General features: G+C 36.5%; 1 protein-coding gene across 2 annotated transcripts; it reads right to left on the bottom strand.

Moving 5' to 3' along the window:
• Positions 1 to 3774: 3774 nt before the first annotated feature.
• Positions 3775 to 10636, bottom strand: LOC139735899 (uncharacterized). 2 transcript variants are annotated; one of them, XM_071646653.1, is made up of 6 exons: positions 10553 to 10636; positions 8136 to 8284; positions 7326 to 7437; positions 5944 to 6063; positions 5039 to 5107; positions 3775 to 3972 (listed from the first exon to the last, which is right to left on the bottom strand). In XM_071646653.1, the coding sequence occupies exons 2-6, from the start codon at positions 8190 to 8192 to the stop codon at positions 3950 to 3952; spliced, it is 381 nt and encodes a 126-aa protein (XP_071502754.1). In that variant the 5' UTR covers positions 8193 to 8284; positions 10553 to 10636; the 3' UTR covers positions 3775 to 3949. The 2 variants fall into 2 exon arrangements, with proteins under 2 accessions (XP_071502754.1, XP_071502755.1); XM_071646654.1 differs by having other exon boundaries at positions 8140 to 8284.
• Positions 10637 to 17298: the final 6662 nt, after the last annotated feature.

Here is a 17298-nt window from a genome sequence, read left to right as displayed (position 1 = left end):
AGAATAAAGAGAAAGATAGATAGAAAGGCATTGACTATATGATTAAAAGAATTGATTGGACTTTTATTTTATTCAATGGAATGGAATTTAATCATTCTCTCTTTAGCATTCAAATGTAAGTTCATCTTGAAGTTTAAATGGAAAATGGTGATTCAATAAATAATCGTTTTATTAATTTTTCTCATGAGCAATTGCTGCACTAAACATTGCAAAGCACATTCACTCACACACACACACACACACACACACACACACACACACACACATGCACAATGTACACACAGGCAGACACACAAAGGAATCCACCTACACTAGAAATGACATTTGACTAAAATATCACGTATAGTTTAAAAGTTCACTAGTCATTTCTTACACATAACGATTCTACACAACAGACATTACAAGCTGCTAGTTACTGTTCTCAGATAAAGATGATAGGTACACAATGTTTAAAAAAACATTACAAAATAGGTTCTGACTGTGGTGAGTTGCATACTTGTTTTCTGTTAAAGTAAAACATATTTGGAATGGCACACACACATAAAATTCAAATAGGCATCTTTGAATAATCTTAGTTGAGCAGTCTAAACATTATCTCCTTTTCATTTACCACAGAGTAAAAAAAATAATCTGATACAATCATGTGTAATGATCAACACATAAAATCTTAGACAGTAGAGAATGCCTTATGATATTTCCTCAATAAAATGTTTCATTTAAGAGGAACCAAGAAGTATATAACTTTATTAAAGTGAAAAACAGATGAAATACTGTATATCAAAATTCCTATCATACAAGTTATACTACTTGTACAAGACATCAAAGATCCACCAGCAATACACACAATGTTTGATCAGTGTTAAAGTACAGTACATTGCTATGTCATGTGGTAAAGTCACATCCAAGAGCAATTCCAAATGGCCTAATACATGTGTTGAACTATGGGGCCACAGGTTTTGGACAGAACAAAAGAAAGCATGATTCAACTTTTGAAAATGTAAAAATTGGGACATAAAGGACATTCTTCAAACCATAGCAATGATAATAACATGTTATGTATATGGCTTGTGATCTAGTCTGCATGTGAGTCTGCTAGTGACTAGTTTGCATATAGAATGCAATATACAAAATTGATTTTAGAATGCAATATAAAGATTGACTTTCTAGCTCTGGAGGAAAAAAAAAAATAGCTCTTTTACTATGTATCCACACCTCAATTTTGCAATTTTGAATTACATGGCTCTTATAAAGTAAATGGAACATTTGTAAAGATGCTCCCGTAAAAAACTGCTAATGAGTGTAGATTTCACAGCATGACCAATATGAACCAAATCATCCATATCTATATTTGGCTGGCTAACTGTTTACATCTTTTTATGACAGCTTTGAATCTCTTTAACCAAATAAAATTGTTTACATAATACAGACAGATAACTACGGCACTCATAAGGTTTCCAGTATGTAACTCAGAAATAACATCAACTTGAATGTTCATAAAGGCAAGCTTTCACACTAAACTAAACACGTCTTCCAAAAATACTATATTCAAGCAGTGTATTATAAGTACAGGTATACATTCGATCATCAGATGCTATGCATTTTGCCTTCACAGTGAGTACAGTACTGTTAAACTAAGATATATATACACATACACACATGCACACACACAATTACATTTGAACTGATGATTTTTTTTTTTATACTATTAATAATATACCTGGTATTTCAAATTAGAAAATTTAGCAAAGAACACAGAACCCATGGGGTCGAGGCTTACCTGAGCATAAATTTTTCACCCATGTGACTCCAACCAAAGGCAGAAAAGAAAAAAAAAACAACCAAACAAATAAAAGAAAAACTACACACTTTCCTGAAAGGAAATTTGCTACATCTGGACAAAGTAAGACAGAAAATATTCCACTATGATAAATTTTCATTGCACATTTTCATTTAGATGTTACTTTATCTTAAGGACACCTATCTCCAGGACCACATGGACCCATAATTATCCATGAAAACTAAAACATTCCCCAACAATAACATTTTCATAGTAAACAATATGAAGTTTCTAGTGCATTATCATCTGGACAGCTTAAAACCACCTTACCCAAATAACTATGCCTGCAGGGAATCCATTTACCACACCATTGCTTTTTCAAAGCAATGGAATTGAAATCATGAAAAGTTTGAGAATAATTCTCCACATAAGACAATTAATTACAAAATGAAAAATAACAAAAGGGAGTTAGTGATAGCAGGACCTCATTTCATGCATTGGTTCAGGTGAGCCCAATTTTTATGTAATACAGGAACCCAAAATTTAATAACTCATTGCAACTATTTCAGTTTATGATTGAACAAGCTGCACAACACAGAGAACACCTCATTTCACTTCTACACTTGCTGAAGTGAGAAAAAAAATCATAATCCATTAATGGAAATTATTAAATGATTTTAAAATTGCACTATTCAAGCACCACAATTATCATGAGAAATGAAGTACAGTCAGACCTCTGTTATACAGCCATGCTCAGACCAGCTCCCGTATGGATTTGCAATTTGGTTGGATATGGGAGAAACAATATTTATGTAAATGTACATGAACACCAGTTCCCAGTGGCAGCTATAGATAAGTAGCATACACCACAACAGTGGTGCAATCTATGCTAGCCTACTTCAAATTACAGTCCACCTTTTTTGCAGAAATTGAAACATATCATTGTTAAATTCATAACATGCTTCTGTTGGGAGTATCATAGGCATATTGTGTGAGTTTTGTAGGATTTTTAATTGAGTTTGAAATCAATGTTTTTTTTGTCTTCACTGTGTGAACACATCCGGATGATAGCGGAGTCTAGATAAGAGATGGCCGGATAATCAAAGTCGGACTGTACCACCAGCTTAGTTACATTATGTTCTCTGTAAAGAAAGATTAAGCAAAACATTGCCACAAAGCGGCAAACACTTGCACATCACTTTTCCTAGCATGACAGAATATAAAATACAGCGAGCAGTATATGGTGAATGGTATTCCTCTTGTCTTATTTCTAAATGGCTTAAAGTATCTCAGTTTACGATAAAATAATAAATTTGCAAACCCTGTTACACACAGAAGCAATCACTTTTTCATGGCACAAGGGCTATATCAAAGCCGTCATGACTCAACACATGAGGTTCAGGGCTCTATTCAGGCCCCTTTAACCAGCAAGGGCAGCTAAGTGTTGGCTTAAAAATCTCTCTTCCCCTAGAAATGGCAGTTTCAAAAATAATAATGTTATGAGCATAGTTGTAAATGCAAACGAATTGACAATACATAACATCGATACATAATATCGCAAATAAGCTTCAGTGTTAAACCTTATAATTTATCTGTATGAAAAGGAAGTGACAGCTACATATTAACTATTAAAAACTTCAGATATAACATGTCATGACACAATCACAGAGTTTAAGCACAATATGAGAAGGAAAACCCTCGCGACACTCTGAAATCTTGTGGACTTGTCATATAACGAGAAATCAATGTGTGATCATGTACAAAAACTCTTCAATGTCTTTATCTTCGCAGGTCAAAAACTTTAAAATATATGTACAAGCACATATTGCAAGTTACCCTGCACTAAGTAACCTGACACAGGTCCAGAGGAAAGCAGTGTTTTATTTAGCAACTTTAATTGCTCGCATAAGTCTGATGTTCTTGTTTAAATGGGATAAAAACAAAACAAATCAAAAACATTTTTGGTAACTTTGGACTCTGTAAAGCCGATGCTGAGTGAGGAGGTTTACAACATTTTCTCAGGACAAGCAACAAGGCGTGCTTCATGACAACCACAAAAGCTATGGTAACAAACACTACTACAGTCCCTGATACACCTGGTGAAGCCAAGGTTCTCTCATGAGGAAGCCATGTTGTTTGTTTGTTTGTTGCTGCTGCTGTAACTCTAATCTGCTAACTTTTTAAGAAGACTTTGTCTGCAAGGGAGAAGATCAGACATGATCTCGATTTATCAGATGGGAACATGTTTGAATCACATAAATACAAAACAAACACAAAGACATAAACAAAACCCGAAAAGAGAGAGAAAGAGTGTGTGACATGGAAGATCCCTTCAAAAAGAGAAGGTTGGGTCTTTTAAGACATGACAAAGATGAAATAATAAAAAGAGAGGAATGTGGACTAAACTGAAAAAGAGACAAGATGATAGTTGTGAATAATGGGGACAGTTGCATATAATAAGGGAATAAGCGTGGCATGATAAATATCAAGATGGCAAATATTAACCAATTGAAGACGAGTCCCGAGTATACTCGGGCAAGTGTCTATGGGAAATGCATGTTGTATAGCAAATTCAGCCCGTCCTCAACGGGTTTTATACGAATTAATGAAACTGGAAAACATACAAGTGGTTGAAAACTACATCCTCAAGATGCTGGCAGATCACAACAGTAACAGCTGTGAGTTCTTGTCACACATCATCAAGGATCGATAGAAACGCTTTAAACAACAAGATGCTAAATCAACTGTAGTAAATAATGCCTTTGACTGAAAGAATATAAGAGAATACATTGCACAAGTTAACAAGAGGAACAAAGATTAATCTTTTCACTCTGAGTACTCTAATATACTTTAATTGCATTTCACTTTCTTTAACAATAGATACTTTTATCATAGGAAAGGTGTCATGGCTTTAGAGGCAGCATATCTGTGTGAGTTGCTTATTTTGAAAATGTTGTTTGACACAGGAAATTCACAAAAATAAAAACACAACAAAATATACTGCACTTATGGAAAACAAGGGTAGAAATATCAAAAAGAAGAGACAACAATTAGGTTTACTATGGGGGGAGGGGGCATTTCATGAAGCACTTTGTCCTATAGATTTGTCAGACAAATTTTCTCTCAACCAATCAGATGCAAGGATTTCAGTGGCTTAAAACAGTTTGTCAGGAAAAAAATATTTTGACTAAATGCTTCATGAAATCCCCCCCCCCCCCCCCCCAGATCAATGAGTGTGGACTGAAGGTTTTTGCCACTCACCTGCTAAAGGTTCCAGAGCTTCCTTCCATGACTTCTTTTGCCTTGGCTGTGCTCCATCAATTTCATCACCTGAAGAAAGATGTAACAAAGAAAATTGTACATAAACTACAATAATACAAAAAAAAAATCTTAAGACTAATAAAGGTACAATAATGTATGTCCTTATTTAGAAGCTTATAGGGGTTTTTTCAAGTTCTTTCTCAATGTCTACATGAACTTGTAGGTCTTGCTGCACTGGATAGTGTATATATATATACACATATTATATATTTTTCTCTCTCTCTTTTTTTTTTTTTTTTTTTTGGGGGGGGGGGGGGGGGGGGGGAGTCTCTTGAATATCGCTTTCTGTAGGCAAACTGAATGTCATCTGTGCAACTGTTAATGTCAACTATCCAAAGCAGTTATATCTGAGTAGGTAATAGAGTGCTTACTCCCAATATGCAATGAACAATTGCTCGGAGAGTGCATGGAGTGAGGTGCTAGGCTAGCCCCTCACGGTGGACAGCGCTCTTTGCTAGTATACTAGCAGCCAAGGAGAGCAGACTCGCAGTATGTCCTGTACAATAGTTGTTCTGTGAGTGCGCAGAGCACATGCATCCGGAGTAAAGTCCGCCATTTCCAAGTAGGGCCAGCCAACCCTCATTGTGATCTCAGACATTTTACATAGTCTGCCCTCTATAGGCAGTGAGTATATAACCTCTTTGTTATCACAAACCTATGAGTAAAGCAAACAAACAAAACAAAACAATAAATAATGCCCCCAGCGATGGAGGCATAAGAAAACTCAGTCTCGTTTACAATGGTAGCAAAATCTCTTGAACTCTACCTAGTGTGTATTTCATCCTGATAATACAAAAGAAAAACAATATCATCATCTTATATATGATTTCATAAATGTATCTTACCACCATGTTGAGAGATTTTCTTAAGATAACAAAGAGCAAAAAGGACGACAGCTACGAAGACGATGTTTAGCGTCAAGCACACAAGGAAGCCTGCTATGTATTCTTGGGTTCCTTCTCGACCTGTACAGCAAACCGTAAAATCAAAAATAGAAGAAGAAAAGATCAATGGAAGTACTTTTCCTGATTTGATTTCCTCTGTTCAAGGCAGCAGCAATGTGACCAACCAACACTACTTACTGATTCACTGCCACTTTTGTTTTGTATTCTCTTCTTTCATCTGTTTATATGGGTGAAAAAGTTTTTAAGATATATGAGATATCTAGAGTGAACTTACACATGATGATGTAAAGTTACTTTAATGCCAAAGATGTCATTCAATCTCGATTTATTTTCCCAACAGGATCAATAAGAAGTGAAATGAGAGATGACCCTTTTAGTGAATGTTATGTGAAAGTTATTCTCTGTTTTGTTACTACAGAATCAATCAAAAAGCTGGTGATAAAAGTATTATGGACAAGATACTGGCAAGTAAAAGCAGGATGGTGTCACATGTATACCAATAAAACTGAACATTGGAATGATCATGTATTACACATCATGGCATTGAAAATGTATTTTCATTCTTTTATTCATCTTTCCATAGAATTGGCAAAGCACTGTCTTTGGCTTGGCTTTATTGTATGTCACATGTATTCAAAGTGTTTTGCCTTCATCTAACCTAATTTGTGCATTCACCTGTGGGTCATGCATGCTGTTGCAAGATAGACAGTGATTGTAAATAATACAAATGGCTATCTTCCCTATACCAAGGTCATTTCCTCATCAACCACAAAAATGCACCACATACTTCAATATATACCATATATTCAGCAAGTCTAATTTTTCGAGAATGGGGCCTTCCTAACAATTTCCCGGAGGTTGAATTCGCGATCATGGATGGAAAAGTGTACACATACATGCACATTCATGTCAGGAAAATATATCATGTCAAAGATAATACTTTTGCGTGTTGTAATATTCGTGAATAGCACCCAACTCATGAAAAGAAAGCCCACAAAATACATGGCATATACAGTATACTTGCGTGTCTGCTATCTGTACCCTTAGTGGACATAGGCCGAATCTAAATCAGAGAAATTCATAGACTGTCATTTTAAGGTTAAAAAAAGTCCTTGGCCAGTATGTAATCAAGTCACATTACACTTTGCTTATAAATCCTATGAAGAGAAACATGTGAGAACATTATTGTTGCAAAAAAAATGAAAAAAATTTTAAAAAAATTCACCTTTCAGAGAACAGCCCAATGGATTTTTGTATGTGTTTGTGTGTATCTGTGTGTCTTTGCAAGTGTCTGTCTGCATGTTTTAGATGACCATACTTGCCTGTGCTTTGTGGAGTGACCTTAGGCTGATATGATGGGGCTGGAGATACAGTGATTACAGCACCATCAGTTCCAATGAAACTAGGATACCACAGGGCCATAAAACAGCATATCTGTGCAATTAAACAAAACAGCATAAATGAGGGAAGTAGAGGGACATTGGGAACTTCACAATTTTCATTGTCAAATGGTGAGATCAGGTACATACTGCATGTCATGAGTACTGTTGCATGTATAGCATACATTTTAAACTCAATTGAGTACCAGGTATTAGCTGAAATTGAATTTATTCATCTGATTAAATATCATCCACTAAGCCAACTTAGATTGCATTTCTTTTGGGGTTATGATCGCTACAAGATCTCTTTTTGATCAGGTTTTAGAATCTAACTTTTTTTTCACTCCTCTAACATGAAAATTTGAGAGATGAGCATGTGAGCTTGAGAGTAGCCACTGTGAGAAAGTTGGCAGCCTTGCATGGCAACCTCATGACAGCAAACCCTTCATACTATTGTTGTATTCAAATGGATTGACTTTTATAGACTTCTACAGACTTTCCTAGAGCAATAATACTCTGGAATGGGGTTCCATTCAACACCTTTGAAGCTGCTTCACTAGAGGTCTTCAAGAGAGCTCTTCCACCCAGTAGAGGGATCGACTTTTACTTGCACTTATGCACACAAATAGATCTAGGCAATGCCAAAGTGCACCTGTAAGTTTAAAAACATCAGCATTTAACTCCTGACTTATGGATCCTGCAGGGTATCCTTGCAGAATTAGAAGACTGAATACAAGACAATGTTTTTCTCACCCACTTCCATGTATGACTGACAATCAGCCCCATACTAGTCCAGGGAGAGAGAGGCATTATTTATCAGTTTGTCAATCTCTTATGTCCACTTTTCATGCACTTTGATGAGAGGAAACAATTGTGCAGGTTGTTTTTATAGTCCTCCTCAGCTGTGAGTAAGATAAAAATAAACAGAAACACAGAAAATAAAAGATCAAAATTCAACTGATGCTAGGCATCATGGAAATTATATTGTACAAAGTAGTGTTACCTTTAGATGTGAAGATTACATACCCAAGTAGTACCAATATGAAGTGCTGAAAGGGAGTTGTCTTGATTAGCATAAAGCTGAGAAGTTGATGGCCAATTTCACTTTAGCAACTAGACTCTAGATTGTATCTACCCTACACAGACAAATTGGACAAGAAATTTTGAGCGCAAATGCAACTATCTGAATACTGTAAAACGAGGAATGTTCGCGTGCATTTTAATTTCGCAAATTTCGCGAGTGCTAAGATTCACAAAATTAAAATGCCCACAAAAGTTCTTGTCTACACTATATGCATTGAACGCCAGTAGCAATTCGCGAAAACTTCATGTCACAAGAAAGGCCGTCGGCTCCAATTCGCAAAAATTTCATGCCGCGAATAGGTCATGTATCATGTTTTACAGTATAATGAACTCTCATAGCAAATATGTCATTATAACTATCTATAGATATATTTCAGCGACACAGAAAAATTGGTTTGTTCAGAGGAGTTTTATAAAATTTGTTGATATTGACGGTTCTCCTCTGAGACAGACGGAAGTCTCTCATAAACAGCACTGTGGGGGATGCTTAACCTCTGACCCTATGACATGCTGGGCGAGGGACCCTCACCATCCTCAATTACATCTAATTCACAGTCTTAGATCCACAAATTTAAAGGACAAGTTCACCACAATGCATACAAGTGTATATATATATATATATATATATATGTGAATAACTGAATTCAGTAAATGGAGCAATATAGTATATCAAACATCAGAGAAAGTTTGAGGAAAATCAGACAATCTGTTCGAAAGTTATGAATTTTTGAAGTCTCAGTGCCACCTTCGCTAGATGGGAAGACTGCTACAGCTTGTAGAATGCATAGAATTACATACAATAAAGAGAATCGGTACCTTAAAATTTCATTTTAATGGGGCATTGCACTGTAGGGCCTACATGTGGCAGCTGCCTCCAGCCTGCTGCCATGGTTACTCTCCCTGGCGGTGTTGTTAGATGCTCAATATGAGGCGTGTACTGCCCTATACGCGTAGGCGGTATGCTTTGATTTATTGTATAGTATGTTTATGCGCGTAGGTGCTTGGCTTTGATCTTGAACAAAATATTAGAATGATTTTTTTACGCTCAGTTTACGGTCTGTGGCTGCAACTGAAAGCAACGAAAGTAGACTCTACATGCAAAGCAACAAAATCTTCAAAGTAAAAAGTCTCAAAGCCAAAAAACAATTGAAACACGCTGCTAATGCAATTAATGTCCACCATTGAGGTAAGCGATTTAAATGTTCTTGTATATAGCTTACATGATTCCAATGATTACAGTATTTCATAAGTTTGTAGAGGTTAAGATTAACGAAAAACTGTTACTGTAAAGAGTGATCGAATTAGTGTTTACTGTTGATGTTATCCTTTAGCGAATATGAGATTGAAAGCGCTGTAATTAGGTGTATAACTTTATTAATTATTGTATAGACGGATAATTTTAGTGTAAAAACAATTGTCTGATTGTAGAATTCCCAGACGCACATAAATTTAAATGACAAAACAATCTTAATGTAATTTCAATTTGTGAAACTGAACTAGATCTATTTCTAGATCTAATTTATATTGTGTGTATGCTACTCACAATCAAACATCATCTTTACAGTTTCACGGATACGACCGTTGTACATTACATAATAAACATCATTCGATTGCAACATATCGTCCGATTTGTCGACTGGTATCTATTGCATGGGTTGACCGAAAGATCGGTCTGTATCTGTCCGTCGGGGAATGTTCCGCGGAGACTGCGTCTGGCTTCATGGATCCCCTCCGTATGTCTACGGAGGACAGCGTTAATGGCAAAATATAAAAGAGTCCTCCGGACAGACGGATCTTTCTGTCCATTGCATGGGCAGCTTCACTACAGTGTATTATAAATACCTTTGTCTTTGTGTGTGTGTACTGTCCGCTCGAGCTCTGCTCTGGCTCCGCGTGTGCTATTGATGGTATAATACCTCACGAAATGCTATACACGGGACTAAAAGAGGTCGGGTTATCGTGTTTATCGCCCATACAGCATGTTATACGTAGATCTATTCTGTGACAAAATACTGCAGTAGTAGGATGTCGTTAGAATGTGTTATGTAACGGAAACCGAAACTTGTATGGCATGTAGCTAAACTTACCTGGCAGGGCTATGCTATTGATGGTAGAAAGACCTCGCCTTTCACGAGTTCGAGTAGAACCACAGCACAGCTACAACACTGATGATTACTCAGTACTCAGTACCTTCACTTGGTGGTGCTATGTAGTACGTGTATTTGTTTTGGTTTGGCGACTATATTACTAGTGGGGTGGCTTAGTGAAATTATCGTGACACGGCGGACAAAAGCATGATTTTTTCACCAAAGGTACTTCATGATGTACCTTCTCAAAAAATAGGGTGCTCCAAGAAAATTGATGCTGGGAAGGAGGTCAGAGGTCAAAGGTCAATGACCTTTATTTGTGAAATAGGTTTTTTGGCTATTTCTCAGGTCAGGAATATCCAATCTGGATAAAACTTGGCAGGAAGAATATTGAGAACAAGTAAAATATTTTGATTGAATTTGGGGTGAATTTTCCAAAGGTCAAAGGTCAAAGGTCAATGAACTTTTTCTAAAAATCATGTTTTTGTTTATTTCTCCAGGTAGGAAGATTCAATTTTCACAAAATTTGATATGAACGTTATATAGAAGGTACCAAGAGTATAAACCAGGGGTCAAATATAATTGTTGATTTGTGCGTTGCCATGGCAACCCAAAACGAGGGTTTTTGATTGAAGTTAGTTACAGGAGGCTATTTTCCAGTTTGGAAGAGATTCCATTTGAATAGGTACAACTGATCAACGGGATGTATAGAGGTTTGAAATACTTTTCATTAGTGTTAAGTGGTATGTTGCCATGGCAACTACATATATAGATTTTGGTTAAACTTAAAGGAGACTTCAGAACTTATGAATTTGAAGAGATTTCCATCAGGGTTGGTATAATTGATCAACAAAAAAGTCGCCAGACAAAGATTTGTCACCTTTATAGCATGTGGGTTGAGTGAATGCAGCAACAATAGTAGAACACATCAGTGAGAGTTTGAGGAAAATTGGACAATCCGTTCTAAAGTTATGAATTTTTGAAGTTTCTGCTCATGCAGTCGAGGCTGGATGAGAAGACTACTATACCTTGTAATGTCACATGTGTACAACGATATAAAGAATGAATAAAGAAAATTCAACATAAATTATTTTCGCTTACAAAAGGATACTCGACTTCTCTTTCAGAAGGCAGGGGGAATAATTTTACCCTTGACATACGTAAGTAGCAAGTCAAAGAAACTATGTGAACTTTATTCAAAAAGTATGGTTTTGTGAAATTCTCATTTCATTTTCCTTAGAATGTGTGCATGTGACATCATACACTGTGGTAGTCTTTTCATCCAGCCGCGACTGTGCAGATACCTTAAAAAATCATAACTTTTGAACGGATTGTACGATTTTTTCCAAGCTTTCTGTGATGTGTCCTACTAATATTGTTGTATTCACTGAATCCACGTGCGCATGAAAGTGGACTTGTCCTTTAAGGACAGATTCTGAAAGAGCAGACTGTAAGCTTTAAAATGATGTATCACACAATTCAAAGGGATTCCCCTAACCTATCTAAATAATAATACCGGTACTGGAAAGAAAGCACACACTCTGGATAAGTATGAACTGAGAAAAGAGGCTGCATTGTCTATTTTAGCGTTTAATCTTTACCAAGCTGTCTCATGTCATTATGTTCATCTTTTCTTCCCCCCTCCAATTTTCATTTGAGTTTGCCATTATTAATTTTTGATGATAAGAACGATGCCACAAGGCATTGTTTCTTAAAAATGCTTCAACTGCTCCTTCAGGTCCAAAATCTACATCAATATATATTATTTTCCTGATCTCCTCAACATTTTCCAAAAATAAAGCATACACCTTTTATGCACTGAGTCCTCCTTTTTGTGGATAATTAAAGGCAAAAACCCAAAATTAGTGCTTGAAAATTATTCTTAAGTGTAAGTTACGGATACAAAGAACCTCTGTAAAAAATGAATCTGTATAATCAATGTTAAGTATTGTTAATAACACAAAATGTGAACAATATTTCTATGATAACATGTTTCCAGACTAAACCGTCCGCATTTATGCTTTAATGAGAAAAATACTGATATCTCTTTATATGTTTGCTTTGATTGCAAAAACTGTATATGGTAGGATGTCTTGTGATACAACAGGGGGGGGGGGCATTTCATGAAGCGTTTTGTCAGATATTTCGTCTGACAAAATGTTAAAAGCTACTGAAATCCTTGCATCTGATTGGCTGAGAGCATTTTTGTCCGACAAGTTGTCGGACAAAAATGCTTCATGAAATGCCCCCCAGGGGGGCATTTCATGAAGCAGTTTGGTCAGATATTTTTCTGACAAACTGTTACAAACTACAGAAATCCTTGCATCTGATTGGCAGAGAGCAAATTTGTCCGACAACTTGTCGGACAAAATGCTTCATGAAATGCCCCCAGACCTACACATATTATGCATAAAATGTGATATCCTGAACATTTTTTTTTTCAAGTCACTCTCCCAAAAGTGTATAATATAGGACCTTTAAGTTTTTCTTGTGTTTGTTCCTGGCAGATTACTAGTACACAAATGCTCCAATCCATGATGACCTAACGGAAATTAAGGAAATTAAAATGAATATACTGAAAACCAAAACTACAAATACTAATAACTTACTTCATTCTTCTCTCCCCACCCCACCCCACCCCTTCTTTTTGGTTTCTTGATATACTCGTAGATCTAGCTGACTTTGATAATTGTCATTATGTAACATCATCTTCAATTGACAAGGCGATAAAACTTAACAATCATTTCATTATGCTGCTCGACTAATGGGGTTAGTTGAACTATATTGTTTTTAATGTACTATACTTTTTCCTCCTATCAATCACATGTATTTTGGGTGGAATGTATTTTGACATAAAGCATCATAGAATCAACCGCCTTTGGGGTCAGGAATTTTGTCATATCATATTGTGATTTAGATTCTGCTCTATGCCGATTTTGTTTTATTTCTATCAACTTTTTAAACTTCCCCATAGACTTTGTTCACCAGCCAACTACATCCCACCCTCTTTGGATAATGTGAACCAATCAAACATTGCTTTTACTTTTTAATAACATGTCTATACATAGCTATCAGACCAAAAATATTCAAACCGCTTTAAGTCTTTATGAGTGAAATTACAAATATCAATATATTTTTAAAAATATTCAAATTGTCTAAATTCAACTTCATCTATGAAAATAGACTTTTAACCTTTTTAAACATTTGAATAACCCCCACAAGAAATAAGAAACATATAAAGAGGGGAGGTGCGGACTATAAAAATTGCTTACGGGAACCAGGTAATCCCTGCGCTAAACCTATGGAATTCACACAATCTTGGAGGAAACGGGTTAAATTTGTTAGGAAATATGTAGGTCAATACCCAAAACCTTAAGTTCTCAATGGAATATGCAGCTCTTCTACTGGTAAACTAGTAGTTCTGGGAGAAAAAATGAACTGTGACATAGTCCTACACCTGGCTCAGTCATTGCCCAAGATTTAAAGTATCTGAGCCAGAGTCACATGTCACTCTTTGCCATTTCTCTACAGGAGGTAGACAGTACTAAAAAAATCCTTTACCAGAAATTATAGGAAATTATTTAATGAAAAGGTGCTTAAGAAAACTGGACTATTCCAACACACCTCCCTCAGGTCTGCAACACAGACTAACCACCTGTTACCATAGGAAAACCAGTAAAAATGGTGTATTACTGTAAACATGCACACAATATGTCGTATTATGGGTCTGAATTTTAAGACTAGCAACCATGTACATTGCATTGCATTGTACAGAAACCTGGCGAATGCCCTGTGTATAGTCTTTGAATTCAGACACTATTGTTATGTACAAATTAAGGGCATTTTCTCATCTTTTCTGTTAGCGGATTTCTTGGAGCACCCCCTAATTTTGATCCTCATATATATACAAATGTCTGAGGAAAAAATGACACTTTTGTCCGGCGTGTCACGATTATCAGTATATTTGTCACTAAGCCACCCCACTATACGTAATCACAGTGTGGATTAGATATAGAGTGGACATACTCTGTACACACCCTTGGTAGCTCCACTTCATCTAACATGTTTGTAACAGCCTGGGCCACCTTGGCTTGTACATGTATTGGTTATCCCCACGAAGTTTGAAGTTGAAGTTTGGAGTTGATTTAATTGGACACCAAAACCAAACATATCTGCAATTACATAAATACACAACTTAACATACAAATGGCTTTCTCAAATTTTAGGCCCCTTCAGAAGCTAGGCTTCAGCAGCTAGGCTTGTGAGTGGGGCCCTATACAAAATACATACCATATACAGTGAACTCCCGTTATAACAAAGTCCTCGGGACTAGCAATTTTCTTCCACTTTATCAAAATTTTGTTAAAACCGAACAAATAAACAATAAAGAACAAAGAGTGGATAATTTTGCGGCCTGAATTTTTACTTCATTGTAACCGGAATTTCGTTATAAGCGTGTTCGTTATAATGGGAGTGCACTGTAGGTCTATACAATGGAATAGCCGGACTCCATGAAAAATGAAGACCATAAACACATAAAATAAACACACACACAACATCCATACCGCACAGAATACACAAGACTACATGTGTAGGCTCGCCAATATACATAAAAACAATGTTTAAGATTGGCTAAACTTGTTCACTTCACATCTTTAAATAACGGTAGGTACTTTTTACGAGATTAGAATTGCACTTTGTTTTTCCCCCAGTTCTATCATATGCTATCTTCTCCTTAATTTTATTTTCTTTTCTTTTCTTTTTTTTTTCCCTTCCTCACCTCCAGCAAGAGGTTCAGGTGTTGTGCTTTTCCTTCAGTCATAAATGCTTTGGCTCCTGAAAGTGAATAGTTTCACGTGTGTGTGTGTGTGTGTGTGTGTGTGTGTGTGTGTGTGTGTGTGTGTGTGTGTGTGTGTTTTGAATGTATTTATGTATGTGTGTCTTTAAATGTTAATGTTTATCAAGCTGGTTAAACTTATCGTTCAAAAATTGCAATTCTGCACGTCTCAAAGCACGTACATCAGTCAATCAACACTACACAGTTTAGGCTACTTTTTCAGGCACAGATTGTTCACCCAGACACTAACAGAATCTCTAAAGCTGGTTCTTTTCCATACAGATAAAGAAAAAATAAATAGACAAAATGGTGTAAAAAACAAAAACAAAAAGCAAAGATGGAGAGATGCATGCTATTCTTTTCATATCTACACATCAATCAGACTTTTTACACTTTATCGTCAATAGAGTAAAAACAATATACCAAATTTCTTTATTTTCTTTTCAATGGAGTATTTAATAATTTTACTATATGCAAATTCTGTACACATGCAGTACGAAAAGCAAACACAGCTCCAAAACATGACGTAATTGCACGGTATAATACAGCATCAATATTGGTACAAACACACTGAAATATCTTGAGAATAGCTGATGAAGGATATGTTTTTGCCTAAATATCACCTCCTCGTAAACTGCAGCAATTTCACCTAGGAAAAGAATACTATGAGACTGTGGTGCATAAACTTACAAGGTAGCAGAAAGCGCAACCCACAAATGACTGTTGCAAGTTCATATTCCATTCACTGAATAAAAAGCTGGATTGGTCTGGATTGCATCCTTTGACAACCAAGAATGGTTACGTTTGTAGAAAGGGAGAGAATGAAAGATTATGTCAACAGTGTGTTACCATTTCCAGAGTCAATCTGATGCCAGCATTATTTATTTGATGCTGCTTTAGGAACAGTTGGATTGGATCACCAGTGGCATACATCTATGAAAATGGGCATCAGTGACATCTACCATATGTCTTCTTCAGATAAGTCTAAGACAAAGGTGAAGCCAATCAGTTTCAAGGTTAGGAGTCCACACAAGTCAGTTGTTTTCTCCTCTTTATCAGTATTCTTCTGCAAGTTTCCTGTAAATGAGGTATTTGGTATGAGAATAGTACTTTCAAGTGTCAGCTAAATTCATCTTCTGTTTCAGAGTGAGTGATGGGAGTATTTTTGTGACTTTCCTTCAAGTTGAGTCATCACAAAAGGAAAATGGTCTTGCTAGTCATGTTCTTTAAAGTCTCAACCTTACATAGGATGTCTTATTCAAGCATTCAAGAAAGAAGTATTCACTGCATGTGACAGTGTGCAAATGTATCTTCACAGTGCTCTAAGAAAATGCATACTCAAATGAGGTCTAAACTTGCTTTCACACTTTAAAAAGCCAGCCTAGATAACACATCGTTAAGACTTTATATCAAAGGTGCATGGTCCCGGTGTTTTAGTCAAATGCGTACGCGGGCACACGGCGCAAGTTTCCTATAGAGACCTACGCTATCGACTCCTCTTTGGCGCTTACGCTGTGGCCCACTTCCCCGAGTCCAAAGAAGTCCAATTCACTGTAGTCAGTGGTCCCATCACAGTTCGGCTCATGATTCGGCTGAGGGAGATGACAGCTTTAGCAAACTTGTTTTGTGATGTCATAATAACAAGCACATATGCGCGCACCCTGGCATTACTACAGACTGCGCGATGCGCAGAGAAGACAACGAAGGCAACATTACTTAGCAACACCTACGCACTTTACTCTTGATGACAGCTCAACTTCAGTAATCTTTGTCTCAATGCTAACGGTATCAGCAACAGCGCCCTCTATACTACCGGGACCATGCACCTTTAAAAAGCCTGTCAACTAAATGGGATACCTCATACAAGCTTTGTGACCATATACATGTATAAAACAAGAAACAAAAATGC

This window comes from Diadema antillarum, unplaced genomic scaffold (genome assembly GCF_040938485.1).
Source record: "Diadema antillarum isolate AM-2024a unplaced genomic scaffold, OU_Dant_1.0 seq00000604_RagTag, whole genome shotgun sequence".
Taxonomy (NCBI): Eukaryota; Metazoa; Echinodermata; class Echinoidea; order Diadematoida; family Diadematidae; genus Diadema; species Diadema antillarum.
This window is presented reverse-complemented; position numbering and strand designations above follow the sequence as displayed.

Coding starts and splice junctions, on each gene's coding strand:
- LOC139735899 (XM_071646653.1), bottom strand. CDS start 8,192: ATGCCTCTCTCTCCCTGGACTAGTATGGGGCTGATTGTCAGTCATACA. Junction 7,438..8,135: donor TCAGTCATACATGGAAGTGG/GTGAGAAAAACA, acceptor TTAATTGCACAG/ATATGCTGTTTTATGGCCCT. Junction 6,064..7,325: donor GGTCACTCCACAAAGCACAG/GCAAGTATGGTC, acceptor TTTGCTGTACAG/GTCGAGAAGGAACCCAAGAA.